Here is a 15,373-nt window from a genome sequence, read left to right as displayed (position 1 = left end):
TAGTGGCAGTTTCCAATCATTGTATATATATCATTGACAATAACATAAAAAGAAAATTACAGAATTGCTTGTAAGATATGTATGTAGAGTATTGTAGGTATGTATTTGTATTGCTCTTCTGTATGAATGTTTGGTATTACTATAGAAATTAAACATGGAACGGCAACGACCGATTTTGCAGCTTCGTTCCGCTTCGCAGAGGCTGGAGAGAAGAATTGTTTTGCGTAAGCGACTGTAGGATTTCTGGCAATCCAAAAGCTATCTTCCCGAGCGCAGAAATTATTGAATCTGGTCTTGATCGAAAGCTACCGTTGCACCGATTCCGAAAATATAAATTTAAATAATGATCAGGCACTGATCCACCTAGAATCTGTCCTCCAAGTCTGAAATATCGGCATTGTTCAGAACAATCGGGTAACCGCAACACAATGACCCGTTGCGACTCTCCGATTGTTCGAACAATGCCGATATTTCGACTTGGAGGACGGATTCTAGGTGGATCAGTGCCTGATCGTTATTTTACTTTATATTTTCGGAATCGGTGAAGCAGTGGCTTTCGATCAAGACCATATTCAATAATTTCTGTGCTGGGGAAGATAGCTTTTGGATTGCCAGAAATCCTACAGTCGCTTACGCAAAACCACTCTCCACTCCAGCCTCGGCGAAGCGGAACGAAGCTGCAAAATCGGTCGTTGCCGTTCCATGTTTAATTTCTATAGTATTACTATATTCGCCCGCATCGGTTCGGTATGGCGTTTTTCTTCAATCGATTGGGACAAGGCTCCAGCAAAAAGAGTAAACCTTGGATAGATCAGTGGTTTCCAAATTATGGGTCGCGAAGGGTATAAATTTGGGTCGCGTCTGCACCAGAGCGATCGTTAGCGACTTAGCGTATGCGTTCAAATTAATCGAAAAATCCTACGCGTTTATATGTTGGGTGCTTGTTAGTAATTACGTCAATGTGAATATATAACACAAGTCGGTTTGATTTTATAATAAGATTTGTTTTCTCTAGAAATCTATAGCAGAATTCCAACCTTAGTGTTTGAGGTTGATCTAGGGCCTAGGCTGTTCCTGGTTATCCACTCCGAGTAAGCGGTGTCTTACAAAAGTCTGGAACGAACGTGGGTGGTGCTAAAAGTTGGTTTGATTCGCGAGACGTTGCTAAAACTGAACGGGTTGTGACCCACTGGCTTGGATTGTATACTCGGCCAATGGTAAACTATAGGGATGTTGTGAACCTCTGAAAGGTTCAGGTTCGTGCGAACGCAAACCTTTTTGAAAGGTTCTGTGTAAACGCGAGCGTGAACCTCATGACGTCACATGATATCATATTGCTAATTCCAATCCTACATTTCAGTGAAGTGATAGCCTATATAAAAGTACACTATGTACAGTTGAACACGATACCTAAATCACCAGGCTTATTGCTGTAAATTTACAACAATAATTTTTACAGTGTAGCGACGACTCGGGCCACATAATGCCGCAATGCTGAAGTACATATTGACGTTTTAAACGTCTCCAAATGTATCAACTGCACTGTAAAAATAATTCTTGTAAAATAGCTTGTAACGAGCTAATAAATCCTTGATACAAGCTCGATGGAGCTTGTAAATGCCAAATGCAAGCATATAACAAGCTGTCATAGGTCGGTGCTTGTAATTGTGCTTGTAAATTGTTTATATTTTCTGCAAGAAGAATGAACAAAAATAGCAGTCTGTACTCACTCAAGCTTCGTCACAGACACGATAACACACCACAGACACCATAACACACCACAGACATGCCCAGACACGATGTCCGAGTGTCAACACAGTTCGCACACGCCCCCCGACATGCCCCAGACAAGTCCCAGACATGATGCGCGATCGAAAACGCAGTTCGAACTTACTCCAGACATGCCTCAGACATGATGTCTTACTGTCAACGCATTTCGAACACACCCCAGACATGTCCCAGACATGATGTTCGAGTGTCAACAACAGTTCGAACACACCCCTGACATGATGTTCGATTGACAACGCATTCCGAACCTATCTCCAGACATGATGTCCTAGTGTCAATACAGGCCCAACACCCCCCAGACATGCCTCAGACATGATGTCCGAGTGTCAATACAGGCCCAACACACCCCAGACATGCCCTAGACATGACCCAGATAAAGATGCTCAAATGTAAAAACGCACTCCAAACACATCCCAAACATGATGTTCGATAGACACAACGCAGTCCGAACCTGTTTTAGACATGCATCAGTCATGATGTCCGAGTGTCAACGAAGCTCGAACACCGCCCCCCTCCTCCCCCCGTCGACATGCGCTGACATGTCCCAGACATGATGTTTGAGTGTCCACCGCGCTACAAATACCCCCTGACATGATGGGTGATTAGCAACGTGATCCGAACCTATCACCAGACAAGCCTCAGACATGATATCCGAGTGTCAATACAGGCCGAACACACCCCAGACATGCCCTAAATGTGTCCCAGACATGATGCTCGAGTGTCATAACGCAGTCCGAACACATCCCTACCATGATGTTAGATAGAAAACGCAGTCCGAACTTACTCCAGTCACGCCTCAGACATGATGTCCGAGTGTTAACGCAGTTCGAACACACCCCTGACAAGCCCCTAAGATATGTGAGTTGAAACGTTGTTCAAAAACATCCAGACATCATATCCGGCAATAGGAAAATGCACAAGACACAAAATACGATGAGATTCCACTGTTACTATTTTTCATTATCATCCTTTTGGTCATTATATTTCAATATAAACTCCCAATTCACCCTGTTTGCACAAAATAAATCCGCCGGTTTTGGTTGAGCGGTTTATCAAAAAGGCGCGAGATCAATACGAGAAGGATTTGGATTTGGATTTCAAATAATCGCAATTAATAATTTTTATCTGATTCAAGAACAATGGATTTCGATTTTAGATTAATTTTACGATCAATATATGTAGAAATGAACTTGAAATGTCACATAACTTTACACTTCAACGTGTTATTCGGATCAGATGCCTACTTTTTATTGATTTGGACTTGGATTTTAATCTCGAATTCGTAACAGGATTTGGATTTTAAAATATTATATCCGCCCATCTCGGCGCGAACGCGAATGGCGAAACCAGCCAGTTTTGCGGTGGTGCACGTTTCTTACGTTTTGGTTTCTTCGTTTATTGCAACTTAGGATGAGTCTGTGGCTGTGTCCTACCGAATGTTGCGATGGTGTACAAATATCAGGTTCAAGATATTTATGTTGTTGAGAAAATTGCTGATGAACTACGGTAACACTTTGTAGAATTGAGTATATATTGTTTGTCAGTGCCGAGTGCTTCTTTTGTACTAAATTGATAAAGTCTATTCAGTTTATCAAACACTTTCATAGTTACTCTGTTAAAGAAGATGGCGTTCGTGTTTTTCGTCCTACCGACTTGATGTATCATGAATGAACCACCGCAGATATATGTAATCAATGACATTAACCTGATGAGGCTACGTCGCGGCGTATATAACTGATCAATATTTGTGATTTGATGTATTTCAGGTTATTGAAATAGTCTTGATTGCTATGACTAACGCTGAAGCACAGTTTAGTTAATGATGACCTATGGTGACCGTTCAAAAGTGTTTAGAATAAACTCTGTATTAGAAGTGAAAACTGCTGTATTACATAAATTTCCTGAAGTTCCCGCTGACAATGCCAACATTGAGTACCATGACAAAGATTTTGGCTGGGCTGAATTTGATTCTGATGTGGAACTACGCAGTGGCGTTATTTTGAAATTGAGTGAAAAAAAAATCAGGTAATTTAGTCTCATAGTTATACAATTACCATAATATACATGCTTCGTTACTTGATATTTTTGTCTTGCAGGGCCTTCGAAAGTGACAGATTTGCTTGGCGCTGGTGTTCGTAATTCAAATTGCACCAGTAATGTGGATGTATCATTGACTGAAGAGCAGATGAATAGTAAGTTTTATGCCACCTACTGCAGGACTGGCTAACCCGCTACATGTGAATAGTGTGGATAGTGGCCCGCGCAACGGTTAGTCGCTTGCATGTGGCCCTTCGGCCGAAAAGGTTGGCCACGCCTGACCTACTGTTTGACGGTGTATAGCAGTGTTCCCAAATACATTCTTACACAATGTGTAAGTGACATTTACAATTACAAATTCAAATTACAAACCTTGCCATAGTATAATCAAGAATATGAACACTGACAGCTATGGCGTTGTTTGTAATTTGAATTTGTAATTTTGAATGTCACTTACACACTGTGTAAGAATGTATTTGGGAACACTGCTATACATCGTCACGACTTGATTTTAACGCCGGAACTAGAAAGCTATACTTAGTATAATCAAGAATATGAACACTGACAGCTAAGTATAACTTTCTAGTTCCGGCGTTAAAATGTAGTCGTGTTGCGCAACGTTATCTTACAGCCGAATACTTTGAGAATGGAGAAGTCAATCAATATTTAGATTTTTCGGGATCAGTGTGACAGTAACATTCGATTAATACCAATTATTTTAAAATTTATCTCCCCCTCCCAGTCGCCTTGTTTGTAGCTAGCGCTTCCTTTGGGAACCAGAATTTTGTCTCATAAGTGATATTTCAATTGCAGGAGATATGTGCAGTGGTCTGCAAAATTCAGAACAAGGCGTTGATGCTTCATCATTCATGAATGATCTGGAGCCCTCTACATCTATAACTGATACGCCATTGATGGATGCTGAAGAATGTACTAAAAAGCCTCAAAGATGGTCTGACCACAAGTATGAGGTGTGCCTTCCTGCTTATCTGCACAACGAGGTGGAACATCTGGAGTCAAAAAGCGACTTGAGGCCAAGATTAAGAAAAGCAATTGTGGACCATCTGTTCCACGATCTAACGAAACACTTTGGGTATGTATTGGCTGTTAAAGTGATCTATATTCTAGTGCAGCGTTTTTCAACGTGTGGGGTGGGTCACAAAGGGTATAATTTTGGGCCTTGCACACAATCTGGTCGGATCTATTACTTCCTTATTCACAGACTAACGCTTTGTGACAACCATAGTCCTCTGTACTCACGATATACTGAATGAAAATACTGGAGATGACCCGATACCAATTTTGGTGCATTCAGCTTCTTGACTATGTAACATTCATCCACTTTTCATTCAGACTTGACGTGCCAACGTATACAAGAACTCTGGCATGTACAGCTCTAGTGCAAGAATATAAAGTTCTGAGATCAAGTTTGGCAGATGAAGATCATTATCTTCCTGCATGGGTAAGTTTTGAAGCTTGAAGTATGGTAGTGCTACACCAGGGATGGGCAAACTACGGCCCGCAACACCGTTCGGTGCGGCCCGCGAGATTCTAAAAAAACTTTTTAAAAATATTGATAAAATGCGTACAAAAAAATCGAATTAATGCAGGGACTTGATTAAATTTTTCTTAGTATATTTCACCACGATAATTCTAAGACAGTGGTTCTCAAACGGGTGGGCACGCCCGTTGAGGCGTGCAAGCATCTGAATGGGGGCGCGAAGCTGAGCTCGACTGAAAAAAATTATTGTTCTGTATTTAGTCTCAATTACATATTTTAAAATCTCTCATCCACAGTCGTAACCTTGCCATCAAACTACCCGTTAGGTTTTTTAGCATCCTGGGTGCGTTTTGTGATATGACGATAAGGGGGCGTTTGAGAACCACTGATCTAAGGTAGATACTTGATATCACAGCGGGATTGCTGCAACGAGATTGACATAATTTGGATCACCAGTGGGATTTCAGATTGGCCACTTCATTTTTAATTATTTCAGTGATGTGCTTATAAAAAACGATTCGGGCGTGTATTGGGTAGATTCGTTGTGTGTATGCGTAGAATCTACATTCTACACATAGTAGAAGCGTGTTTGAAGCTAACATGGTTATGATGCTGTCAGCATTGTGTGTCCTGGAACGGAACCAAAAGTGGAATTAGTAAATCTATGAACAGATCACTGCTCACAGATTTAAATTTCAATCCTGTTCTAAGAATCGGGCCGACCGACTTTTATATCTATAGTTTTGACAAATTGGTTATTGAGGTCCGCCAGCCTATGAAATCTCGCCACTGTGTTTCTGACACGTGAGCGTCAAAGCAATGTTTGGCTTGTTTTAAATAAGCACATATGTTATCTCCATGTCCTCACTATATAATCAAATATCAATATTGCGTTTAATAATCATGTCCTTGCAAAATGAACCCAGTGGTATACAAAGGCAACCCTCAATATTTGCAAGTAGCATATTTATTTATCGAATTCATTCGTTGTTTTTGAAAATATTTCCCACCTAGCGCGATCGCGACATGAATGCCCACAGAGTTCTCATGACATAATGTAAAATGTAAGTCTTATTTTTAATGTTACCTAATTCGGTTGGCTCCTATCGGACGACTTAAGAAAGGTCATTAACATTCAAGTGGCCCACTCAATGGTTCCCAAATCTCTTGTGTCCCTTTGGCTGAAAAGGTACCCCTGGTATAAGTGCTGTCATAGTCATAATTTTGACCTAATACATCAGCCATTATTACTCTGATAGTATCATTGGCTATATAAGTTCATACTCTCTTTGCCTTTCAGTATACAGTTGTGTGCCCTCTTTTTTCAGGATAATCCAGAATCACTGCACCCAGTCATACATCTTGACACTCGACAAACCAAGTGGACGGTGCACTTCGACGGGCTAGTGATAAATGACGTAGTAGATTTCACACATGCTTTAGCTCTCATCCTGTCAATACATTGGGTATTCAATATCCAGTTCGCACGTGGTGTGGATAAGACTCTACATTTCTTGTCCATCTGCATTGCAAAAATCAAAGAGCTGCATATGCCGTCTGCGGTCGCTTCAATGTGTGAAACAAATTGATTTGCAGTTTTTAAATTCATTTGATCATTGATATACAATGGTAAGTGTAAATAGTTTTGCTTTTTTGGGAGTGCTGAAGTAGATTTGGCCTCGAGTGATTATATTTTCAGCATACTTCATTACTTGACAATTCTGACGTTGTGAAGTAGAAAATAGGTTTGTACTGGACCTAATGATACTTTAGGAACTACATGAGTGCTTGTCAAGCCATTTAAGGTGCACTCCTGTGGAGCATGCTTGGTCTGCTGCAGGCTAAGTCATGCAAATATTTTTTGCACAATTTCTTTTTATACATGCTGATGCTGTTGATTTTCATACTGTGCTTGAGCCTGCTGTATATTTCCTGCTGATCTGCTGCTGTTAATCGGCTTTAAATAAATGAGCCTTTTCGCTATAGTTTTGTGAACAATCATGGCCGCCGAATGCATTGGGTCTTTCTGCCAGTAAAGGTGCAAGATTTGGGTATAATAAGAGAGAGAAAAAGAGAGTTACAAGATATAGCTTGTACTGAGTTTACTAGATTTAGCTTGTAGAGCTTGTAACGAATTACAAGAAAAATACTGTAAACTAGTAATCGAATATACCATATTTTTTCCTGTAAATTTACAAGAATAATTTTTACAGTGTGGGGCAATCAAGTGACATAATAATCCCATAAAATCAATATCTTCTGTCGCTTTGCCTACAATTTCGACGAGGACTTGCAAAGAAATATAAGCTTACGCCTTAACGGTTCAGGCCAGACCGGACAATGTATTTGGCGTCTGAGTATTGCTACTTTGATATAGAGCGGAGCGTAAAACGGGTTTCTGTACTTGCTACCGACAATTAATTACCCCTTAAACAAGTTATACAGCAGTAGCCAGCACCCCAATCGCATGAATTTGGTTCTTATGATGAAATCAAGATCGACCTCGCACGCTTGCTAGATTTTTTACATCAGAAAACGATATCAATTTCATTGATTCGTTGAATAAGCATCAGTCGCTCACTACCTACATGTATAGTGTGTTTCACTCTTGATGTTGTGTGATGGGGGGTCAAGTTCACAGCAGAGAGTCACTAAATATTCACAAACGGAAAGCTGGATATTTCGAGCAAACTTTTGTAACAAAGCAAGTAAAATTTTCGAGATTGTCAAGATGCATGCTCGTTTAGTGTTGATTTTTTATGCTGCCAGCGCCATGCAAAGAGTGTCCCGCAGTTGAAATGCAATAAATTTTAACCAACGATATCATAATGAAGCGAAAATTGTGATATGAGAAAAATTTGCAGTGCCGAACCTAACAAGGTTAGTTTGTGAACGTGAACCTTTAAATTTCCCATCACCATCCCTAGTATAAACTTCTAGTTCAAAATTTCTTGTTGTTCTACGTGCGTAATTTTGGTATAGTAGAGACCACCACTATAATACACAACACATCTCCATTACAGGCTCAAATCTTCCCACAGATGTTGTGTAAGTGCAGTGTACCTGTATACAGTGTGCAATTTGCATTCTAGTCGGCATACGGAAAGTTTAGCAATTTGCAGGAATATGGCCTTTGACATATTGCTATTTTAAGTGTCATAGCATGGATGTGATATTTTGAAACAGTAAAATGTTATTATAGAATGCACAAATTGGAGATCATATGGCTGGTTTCACCATTGTACGGTCTTTGCTGTTGTGGGGATACGGGCACTTGTCGGTAGACCTGCAAGTTACCTCACGCTAATGTTGTCGCATATTCAATAATATTTCAGCATAACATGCCGACCCTGTCTAAAAGTAAGGTTATGGTGAAATTAGTCGCATATCATTGACGCATATCGCTCGCTGGATTAATCATTAGCTTGCCGTATTGGGTTAACTATAACTGCGACCTTAGTTTGCCACCAGCAGCTTCATCTACTGTTCCACATCTGTCTATGCCATCGTAGAGCGCAAGTCGTGTAGTCTTTTAGGGTAGTTATGGTTAACGGAAAAGATTTCACATCAGCTGTTGAAGGGGCCAGAAAGGCATTCAACAGCGGTAAAACCAAGCCAATCGAATTCAGAAAACAGCAGTTAACAGCGCTAGCGAAATTGCTTGACGATAATGAGGACGCACTGTGCAAGGCTCTTCACAAAGATATGGGAAGGGTATGGCGTAAATGTGCTATTCTGCGTTTTTTAATAACCTAAAAGCTCATTTTTGGTGTACACGTCACTCATGGCCCTGTATGTGGGCCAGGGTATATACTATAGTATATATACAACTATGCATTATGCGGGCTTTATTCCAGGCGGGACAGGTGTGATACTGGGTGAGACCGTGCAGGCCACACGGCTTTACCATCAGCTTCCAGGTAGACGCAGGTACAATGAAACACAATTCTATAAATATAAATGATAAACTGCACCAACTTTTCATTGAGCATTAATTATGGGATAATACGAGACATATTTTTATCTATCAGCCTATACATCCAAACCGAGAATATTGCCGCAGTGAGTGCGGTCACTAGTTTGCAAATTGTCCGAAGCACCATTTTTAGAGTTTTTAAGCGAATTATGGGGAAGATATTCATGTAACAAGTCAATATATGTGTAGTGTGTATGGTCTTAATTATTTGACTGTGATGCAAGTGACCGCCGGATTCACGGATGCATCATGCACAATGCACATTGCACATGCACATGACGTAATCTTCAAGTATATGAACTGTTCACTCGTGTATTATCTACCAGAGCGATTTCGAGGGATACCTTTGCGACATCCACGTGACTCGAAATGAAGTCATCCTCGCGCTGAATAATATTGACGAATGGGTGAAGCCAGAAAAGATAAAATCAGATCTAATGAATGCAATGGCAAATCTCTCTGTCAGGTGAAGAGAACATACAGTACCTGTATATATATATAACCAAACGATAAAGTAACATTCCACTTACTATATCTATATCAGAAAAGAACCGTATGGTGTTTGCTTGATTATCGGCGCGTGGAACTTCCCGATTCTTCTGGTGCTTGCCCCGCTCGTAGCCGCTATAGCTGCAGGTAATTCTGCCGTTCTGAAGCCATCCGAGTCCAGCCGCCACACGGCCGACTTACTCGCGGAGCTAATACCGAAGTACATGAGTAAAGTATGACGCCGAATGAGGCAAAGTAATATGGAAGCGTTTAATTTTGCTATTTATCGTTACAGGAATGCTATCCAGTTGTCATAACCGGGCCTGAAGGATCGGCTCAGCTCTTGAATGAGTTTCGATACGACCTGATTCTTTACACCGGCGGTATCGCGGTGGGCAAACTCATCATGGCAGCCGCTGCGAGGAATCTAACCCCTGTCGTGCTTGAGCTCGGTGGAAAGAATCCTTGTATTGTAGCAAAGTACGACAAGTATTCTTGCTTCTCATATCTCTATAGAAGCTAATATTATTTTATGTTGACACGACAGGGATGCGGACCTGAAGAAATCCGCCGAAAGAATCTGTTTCGGGCGTTTCATGAATGCCGGACAGGTCTGTCTGTCTCCGGACTATGTTCTGTGTGAAGAAGAAATCCGCGATGAATTGGTGGAATTGATGAGGTCGCGATTAAATTTAAGCTCTTAATTTCCAGCACCCATAATTTAGCATCATTAAGGCTCGCCGCCCCAAACGTCTTTTGCAGTCCATCAATGGACAGTGGGCATATTGCCTTTGCCATAGACACTATGGACATTGGACAAATACTTATTATGCCTGTATATGCCTATATATTACAAGACACCTGTTGACTAATGCCCCACGTACCACGTCTTATACACTGGCTGAGCGTCATTTCTTCCAAATCCATCTACTGTATACTTCAGTGTTGGGATGACTCGAGTCATGACTTGACTCGAGTCATCTTTTTCGTATGACTTGACTTGACTCGAGTCACTTTGCAAAAATGAATTGACTTGATTTGACTCGGCGTCTCAAAAATGTGGAATGACTCGTGACTCGGAGCAATATTCACGAGTCAATTTCAAGTCATCAAGTAATCGGTGTAGATAAGAAGCGCTCTATATGTGACATGGTCGGATCGTTTTCGATACGCTGGCGTGACCAGAGACAGCATTCATTCAATAATTTTGCATTCTACTGAACCCCCATTGTTCGATCACAAATCAATTGACCGCATTCCGAATCCCGATACCTAAGTGTTGGAGGTTTACCTAGGCTCCTCCTCGCCACATCATCCGCGTCAGCGGTGTCTTACAAAATGCCTATAGAGGTGGGCCGTGCTATAAGTCGGCAGTTACGGAAAATAAGAAGAATATCGGCCTGGTGTAAATGACCATAGTAGTCGACAAACACCATGAATACCCCAAAAAAACAAAAAAACAATTGACCGCAAACGTAGTGGTCGGAGCCTACGGCGCACGTTGACGTTAACTAGTAGTAGAGTAAAAGAATAGCGAAGTATCTATCTCTGTTCTATAGACTGGTCATTGCTGCTAGGTTCCCACCTTAACCAAACCTCATGTATGGTTGAAATGGAATCCGAATATAGTTTACAAGTTTATATTACTCGTCAACCATTGGCGCGGGTCAAATTGTATCACATTGATATATAGATGGGTAGTGCATCTCATAAATTCGTTTCAATTATCTGAGGTTTCGTATTCTATTCTCTATTTTGGCGGATAATTATAGAATGAAGATATACAACAGTTACTTACGTACTTCAGCAGTTCTAAGCATGTGCGAGCTATCCAATGCATTTTTGCATGTATATTTAACTCTATATTTGTTCCTCGATTTAAAATAAATGGCGATTAAATCTATATATTTCAAACAGCTAGCAAAATGCAATGACATAACCTTGCGTCGTATTTCGAAAAGACAACTTGGCTTGAATTGTGACTTGACTCGTGACTTGACTTGAATTGACTCGATTTGACTCGAGTCCCCTCCAAAAATCGAGTGACTTGACTTGACTCGAGTCACTTTCAAAAATCGATTGACTTGACTTGACTCGAGTCAAAATGTGCAATGACTCGACATGACTTGTGACTCGAGGGTAGTGACTTGATCCCAACACTGCTGTACTTTAACAGTATGTGAAGTTGCGCCTGAGTTGATCAAAGTCACCCACTAGCGGGCAGATCATACAGGTGTATACTGATCTCTGATGTTACTATGTGCTCTATAATACTGCTTCTTATAATTAAGTAGCGTCACCATCACACCTGATCAGGGTATAACATCTACGCTTCACTCCAAACAGAACAACAGTCAAAAAATTCTTTGGCGATGATCCAAAGTCGTCAAAAAGTTTCCCGCGAATCATAAACAGCCGACACTTTTCGCGGGTTCGCGGACTGATGTCAAGCGGCAAAACTGTGATCGGCGGTGAAGTGGATGAAAGTCAAAAATACATCGGTAAGAGACAAGTGAGGATACTGTAAAACTGTAAGATAATATAGTGATTTTGTGTCCAGCTCCAACTATACTCGTTGATGTACCGGAAGACGCGCCTGTGATGCAGGAAGAGATCTTCGGGCCTGTGTTGCCGATTTTGACTGTGAAGAACATAGGAGAAGCCATAAAATTCGTGAACGCTAGAGAGCGCCCATTAGCTCTTTATGTTTACTCGCAAACGAAGCAGGTTGGTTGCAACAACAGTCAGGGTCAATGCGCACTTGTTGATATTGATGTGACTATATGCATCTCTCTATATTTGTTCTAGCTGGTCGATCATGTCCTGCATCGTACTTCTAGCGGTGGAACAGTTATCAACGACTGTTTGATGCATCATAATCAGTTCCAACCCTTTGGAGGAATAGGTAGGCTATGCCAAAATTATCATATTTAGTACTTTATACATATATCAATATAATACAGGTCACAGTGGAATGGGTAACTACCACGGCAAGTACGGTTTCGATACTTTCACTCATAAGCGTGCTTGCTACGAACAGAAGACACCGAATATGCTGCTTTCAATTCGCTACCCGCCTTACAATCAAAAGACTTTGAATAGACTCAAGTAAGTATGCGATTCTTCAGCATCAGAAGTAAACTCCATGACGAGCTTTGACTTCAGGTCAATGAAAGAGAACCTTCCTGGAGAACTGGGCACGTTCGGAAAAGTGATGCGGCTGATAAAACTTGCTTTGATAGGAATCATCATAGCTTATCTTATTCAGGTGAGCAATGATCCGTATAGTCAGCGGTGTTCCATATACTAGAGCCAGAAGGGATCAAAGTAGTCATAGTTGGTACTCAATTACAAGTAGAAGTAACTATGTAAATTTACACTCATTTACAAGTGGAAGTAGCGATTTTCAAAGCATGCCAAAACTATTTCAAGTAGAATTATAAAAACAAAAGTCCCGAGAAGTAGGCTGCTGAAGTGAATAGTTTGAAGAAGGAGATTGAGACGAGAAGTCACAAACCTTTGCTAGTCAATTGCCGGTGACTAAGTATGTTAAATTGCACTATGCATCTTCACGACATAACGCAGAGTGACGTAGCGACGAAAATATGTGTAATATTGTAAATTGTAATCAGCTTGACTTCGCAAACTGTTGAAGTTGAAATGGAAGGTGTCTAAAACGTAATCACAAGAGTTAGACAAATCCCACTCGAGTAGTACGAAAATGTAAAAATACCATATGCTATTCATAGAGGTGGTCACTAGTCAGTAAGAAGTAATTCTACTGTTCGAAGTAATTTCCCTTCTCGCACTACTTCCTCAAGTAGCTGTGATTTTCTACTACTTCTACTTCTACATAACAGTTTTCAGTTTTTATGCAAAACTAGGACTAGAATACTTACTATTTTACTTACTTGTAAACGCTACTTCTACTTTGACTTGAGTATAAATTTACGGCGGTTCTTCTACTACTACTTGAGTACTGACGGTGACTAGTTTGGCCACCTCTGGTTATCCATCAATCCCCTCTAAATATAATACTACTTTTCCGGATTGGTCACAAAGTATGCTTCATTAACTAGTTGCTCAAGTGGCTTCCTTGTAATATCAATACTACTTTAACTTCGACAGGTTTTGATGCTGTTATAATTTTTTCCTATTACACACACATGCATATATACATACATACATTATTATTGGATGGATTCACATCATGGAAATGTGGCATCATCGTACCTACAGGACTGTCACCGGATATATAACTTCGCAAGTGTATACTTGGTTAATGCATCATATAGCCTTGTCCTGTTAGTCGTGGATAGGTATCTTGAAATATGGAACGACATCTCCGGCCATTGCTAGCTTACCTTCCTTAACCTTATTATAATTATCCGCCAAAATATGTTTCAGAACTTCATCGAGCTAAAAAACTGAGATGGACTCAACATCGATTGTTGCTGTAAAGATCTCAACACTACAACTCTCAGAATTACAACGTATACCTGTTAATTATCTCTATCTCTACTTCCTCTTGTAAAATCTTTCAACCAAAGATATGTCAATATAGAAGGTATATATTTCAACTGAATCGTGTTGTGTTCGATCGAAACCTTGAGTTAGGGCAAGATCACAAGTTTTAGTAAACCTGACCCTATATGCACCACTCAATTCCGTTACCGGAGCATCGTTTTCCAGGATATATCATTGCATTGCTGGCCATAAACAGCACAGTGGAAAAGAAGTTCGTAATGTGCTATTACTTAACTGACGGATCCGGCTAAAAGTAAGAAGTCCATATCCAGTCCATGGATTATATTCATGTCCCACGCTACTGTACAGTGGCTAGTGGCCATGGTAAGTGCAAGATATGGATATAGTACATGATTTGTTTTATTTTGGTTGGAGTCGGATCGGATCCGGATTCATACTTTTTCTAATAAGATGACAGTCGGATGCGTTCTTTTTTTCTGATTGTGGAGGATTTAGCTGAATCCCCGGTAGATATTAGCAGGATTTTTGTCTGGGTGCGTATTACAGCATGATCCATACTTTTTCGATACGGCCGAAGTTGGATCGGAGAACGACTCCATTTTGAAGAAACAGGATGGGAGTCGTACTATAGAATTTGTCGATCCGCTCCGCACTGTTGGTTAGTATTATTCCTGTCGTCAGTGAAAGTTCGAAAAACAATCACATACTTCCAAAGTAAATATGGCTTAATCAGCCCATAAAGCCTCAAGAGCGAATTCGCAAAGGTATGTTGTATATTGAAAAGGGGATGGGATCAGTGGCGTAGCAGCATGTTTCGTTGAAAATGCTCCCCGCCCCCTAAGTAGACCGCAGCAAATTTCGACATAGTTTTATTTCAAGCAATCTTTTCAATGAAAATAATTTCAAATAATATGTCACGTCTCAGAAGTTCTATATTGCCTGAGAAAGAAGCCTCACCGTCTAAGCGTTTCTAAGTCCAAAAATAATAAAGACAAGAAATGGTGAACGAATGTATTAGGTAAATAAAATATCAATAGCCGCTTCAAAACTAAAATTTTCGGGTTTTCGCCGAAGCGAAATCAGCGACAATAACC

General features: G+C 40.5%; 2 protein-coding genes across 3 annotated transcripts; both read left to right on the top strand.

Annotated features, from left to right (window-relative positions):
• Window positions 1–1,540: 1,540 nt before the first annotated feature.
• On the top strand, window positions 1,541–7,309 carry LOC145450764 (uncharacterized). Of its 2 annotated transcripts, XM_080329274.1 has the most exons (5): window positions 1,541–3,813; window positions 3,885–3,980; window positions 4,639–4,918; window positions 5,179–5,287; window positions 6,655–7,309. In XM_080329274.1, the coding sequence occupies exons 2-5, from the start codon at window positions 3,974–3,976 to the stop codon at window positions 6,913–6,915; spliced, it is 657 nt and encodes a 218-aa protein (XP_080185400.1). In that variant the 5' UTR covers window positions 1,541–3,813; window positions 3,885–3,973; the 3' UTR covers window positions 6,916–7,309. The 2 variants fall into 2 exon arrangements, with proteins under 2 accessions (XP_080185400.1, XP_080185399.1); XM_080329273.1 differs by having other exon boundaries at window positions 1,541–3,980.
• A 1,473-nt stretch (window positions 7,310–8,782) lies between these two features.
• Window positions 8,783–14,376, top strand: LOC145449926 (aldehyde dehydrogenase family 3 member B1-like). The gene is made up of 11 exons (XM_080328364.1): window positions 8,783–9,040; window positions 9,629–9,768; window positions 9,847–10,024; window positions 10,087–10,271; window positions 10,339–10,470; window positions 12,138–12,292; window positions 12,352–12,518; window positions 12,600–12,696; window positions 12,755–12,899; window positions 12,957–13,059; window positions 14,199–14,376. Exons 1-11 carry the CDS (start codon window positions 8,870–8,872, stop codon window positions 14,220–14,222), a joined length of 1,497 nt encoding a protein of 498 aa, XP_080184490.1. The 5' UTR covers window positions 8,783–8,869; the 3' UTR covers window positions 14,223–14,376.
• The last annotated feature ends 997 nt before the right edge of the window (window positions 14,377–15,373 follow it).

The sequence above is a fragment of the Botryllus schlosseri genome, chromosome 11, assembly GCF_051294905.1.
Source record: "Botryllus schlosseri isolate E-star chromosome 11, Bs_hap1, whole genome shotgun sequence".
Taxonomy (NCBI): Eukaryota; Metazoa; Chordata; class Ascidiacea; order Stolidobranchia; family Styelidae; genus Botryllus; species Botryllus schlosseri.
This window is presented reverse-complemented; position numbering and strand designations above follow the sequence as displayed.

Coding starts and splice junctions, on each gene's coding strand:
- LOC145449926 (XM_080328364.1), top strand. CDS start 8,870: ATGGTTAACGGAAAAGATTTCACATCAGCTGTTGAAGGGGCCAGAAAG. Junction 9,041..9,628: donor TTCACAAAGATATGGGAAGG/GTATGGCGTAAA, acceptor ATTATCTACCAG/AGCGATTTCGAGGGATACCT. Junction 12,519..12,599: donor TTTACTCGCAAACGAAGCAG/GTTGGTTGCAAC, acceptor TATTTGTTCTAG/CTGGTCGATCATGTCCTGCA.
- LOC145450764 (XM_080329274.1), top strand. Junction 4,919..5,178: donor GATCTAACGAAACACTTTGG/GTATGTATTGGC, acceptor CTTTTCATTCAG/ACTTGACGTGCCAACGTATA. Junction 5,288..6,654: donor ATCATTATCTTCCTGCATGG/GTAAGTTTTGAA, acceptor CTCTTTTTTCAG/GATAATCCAGAATCACTGCA.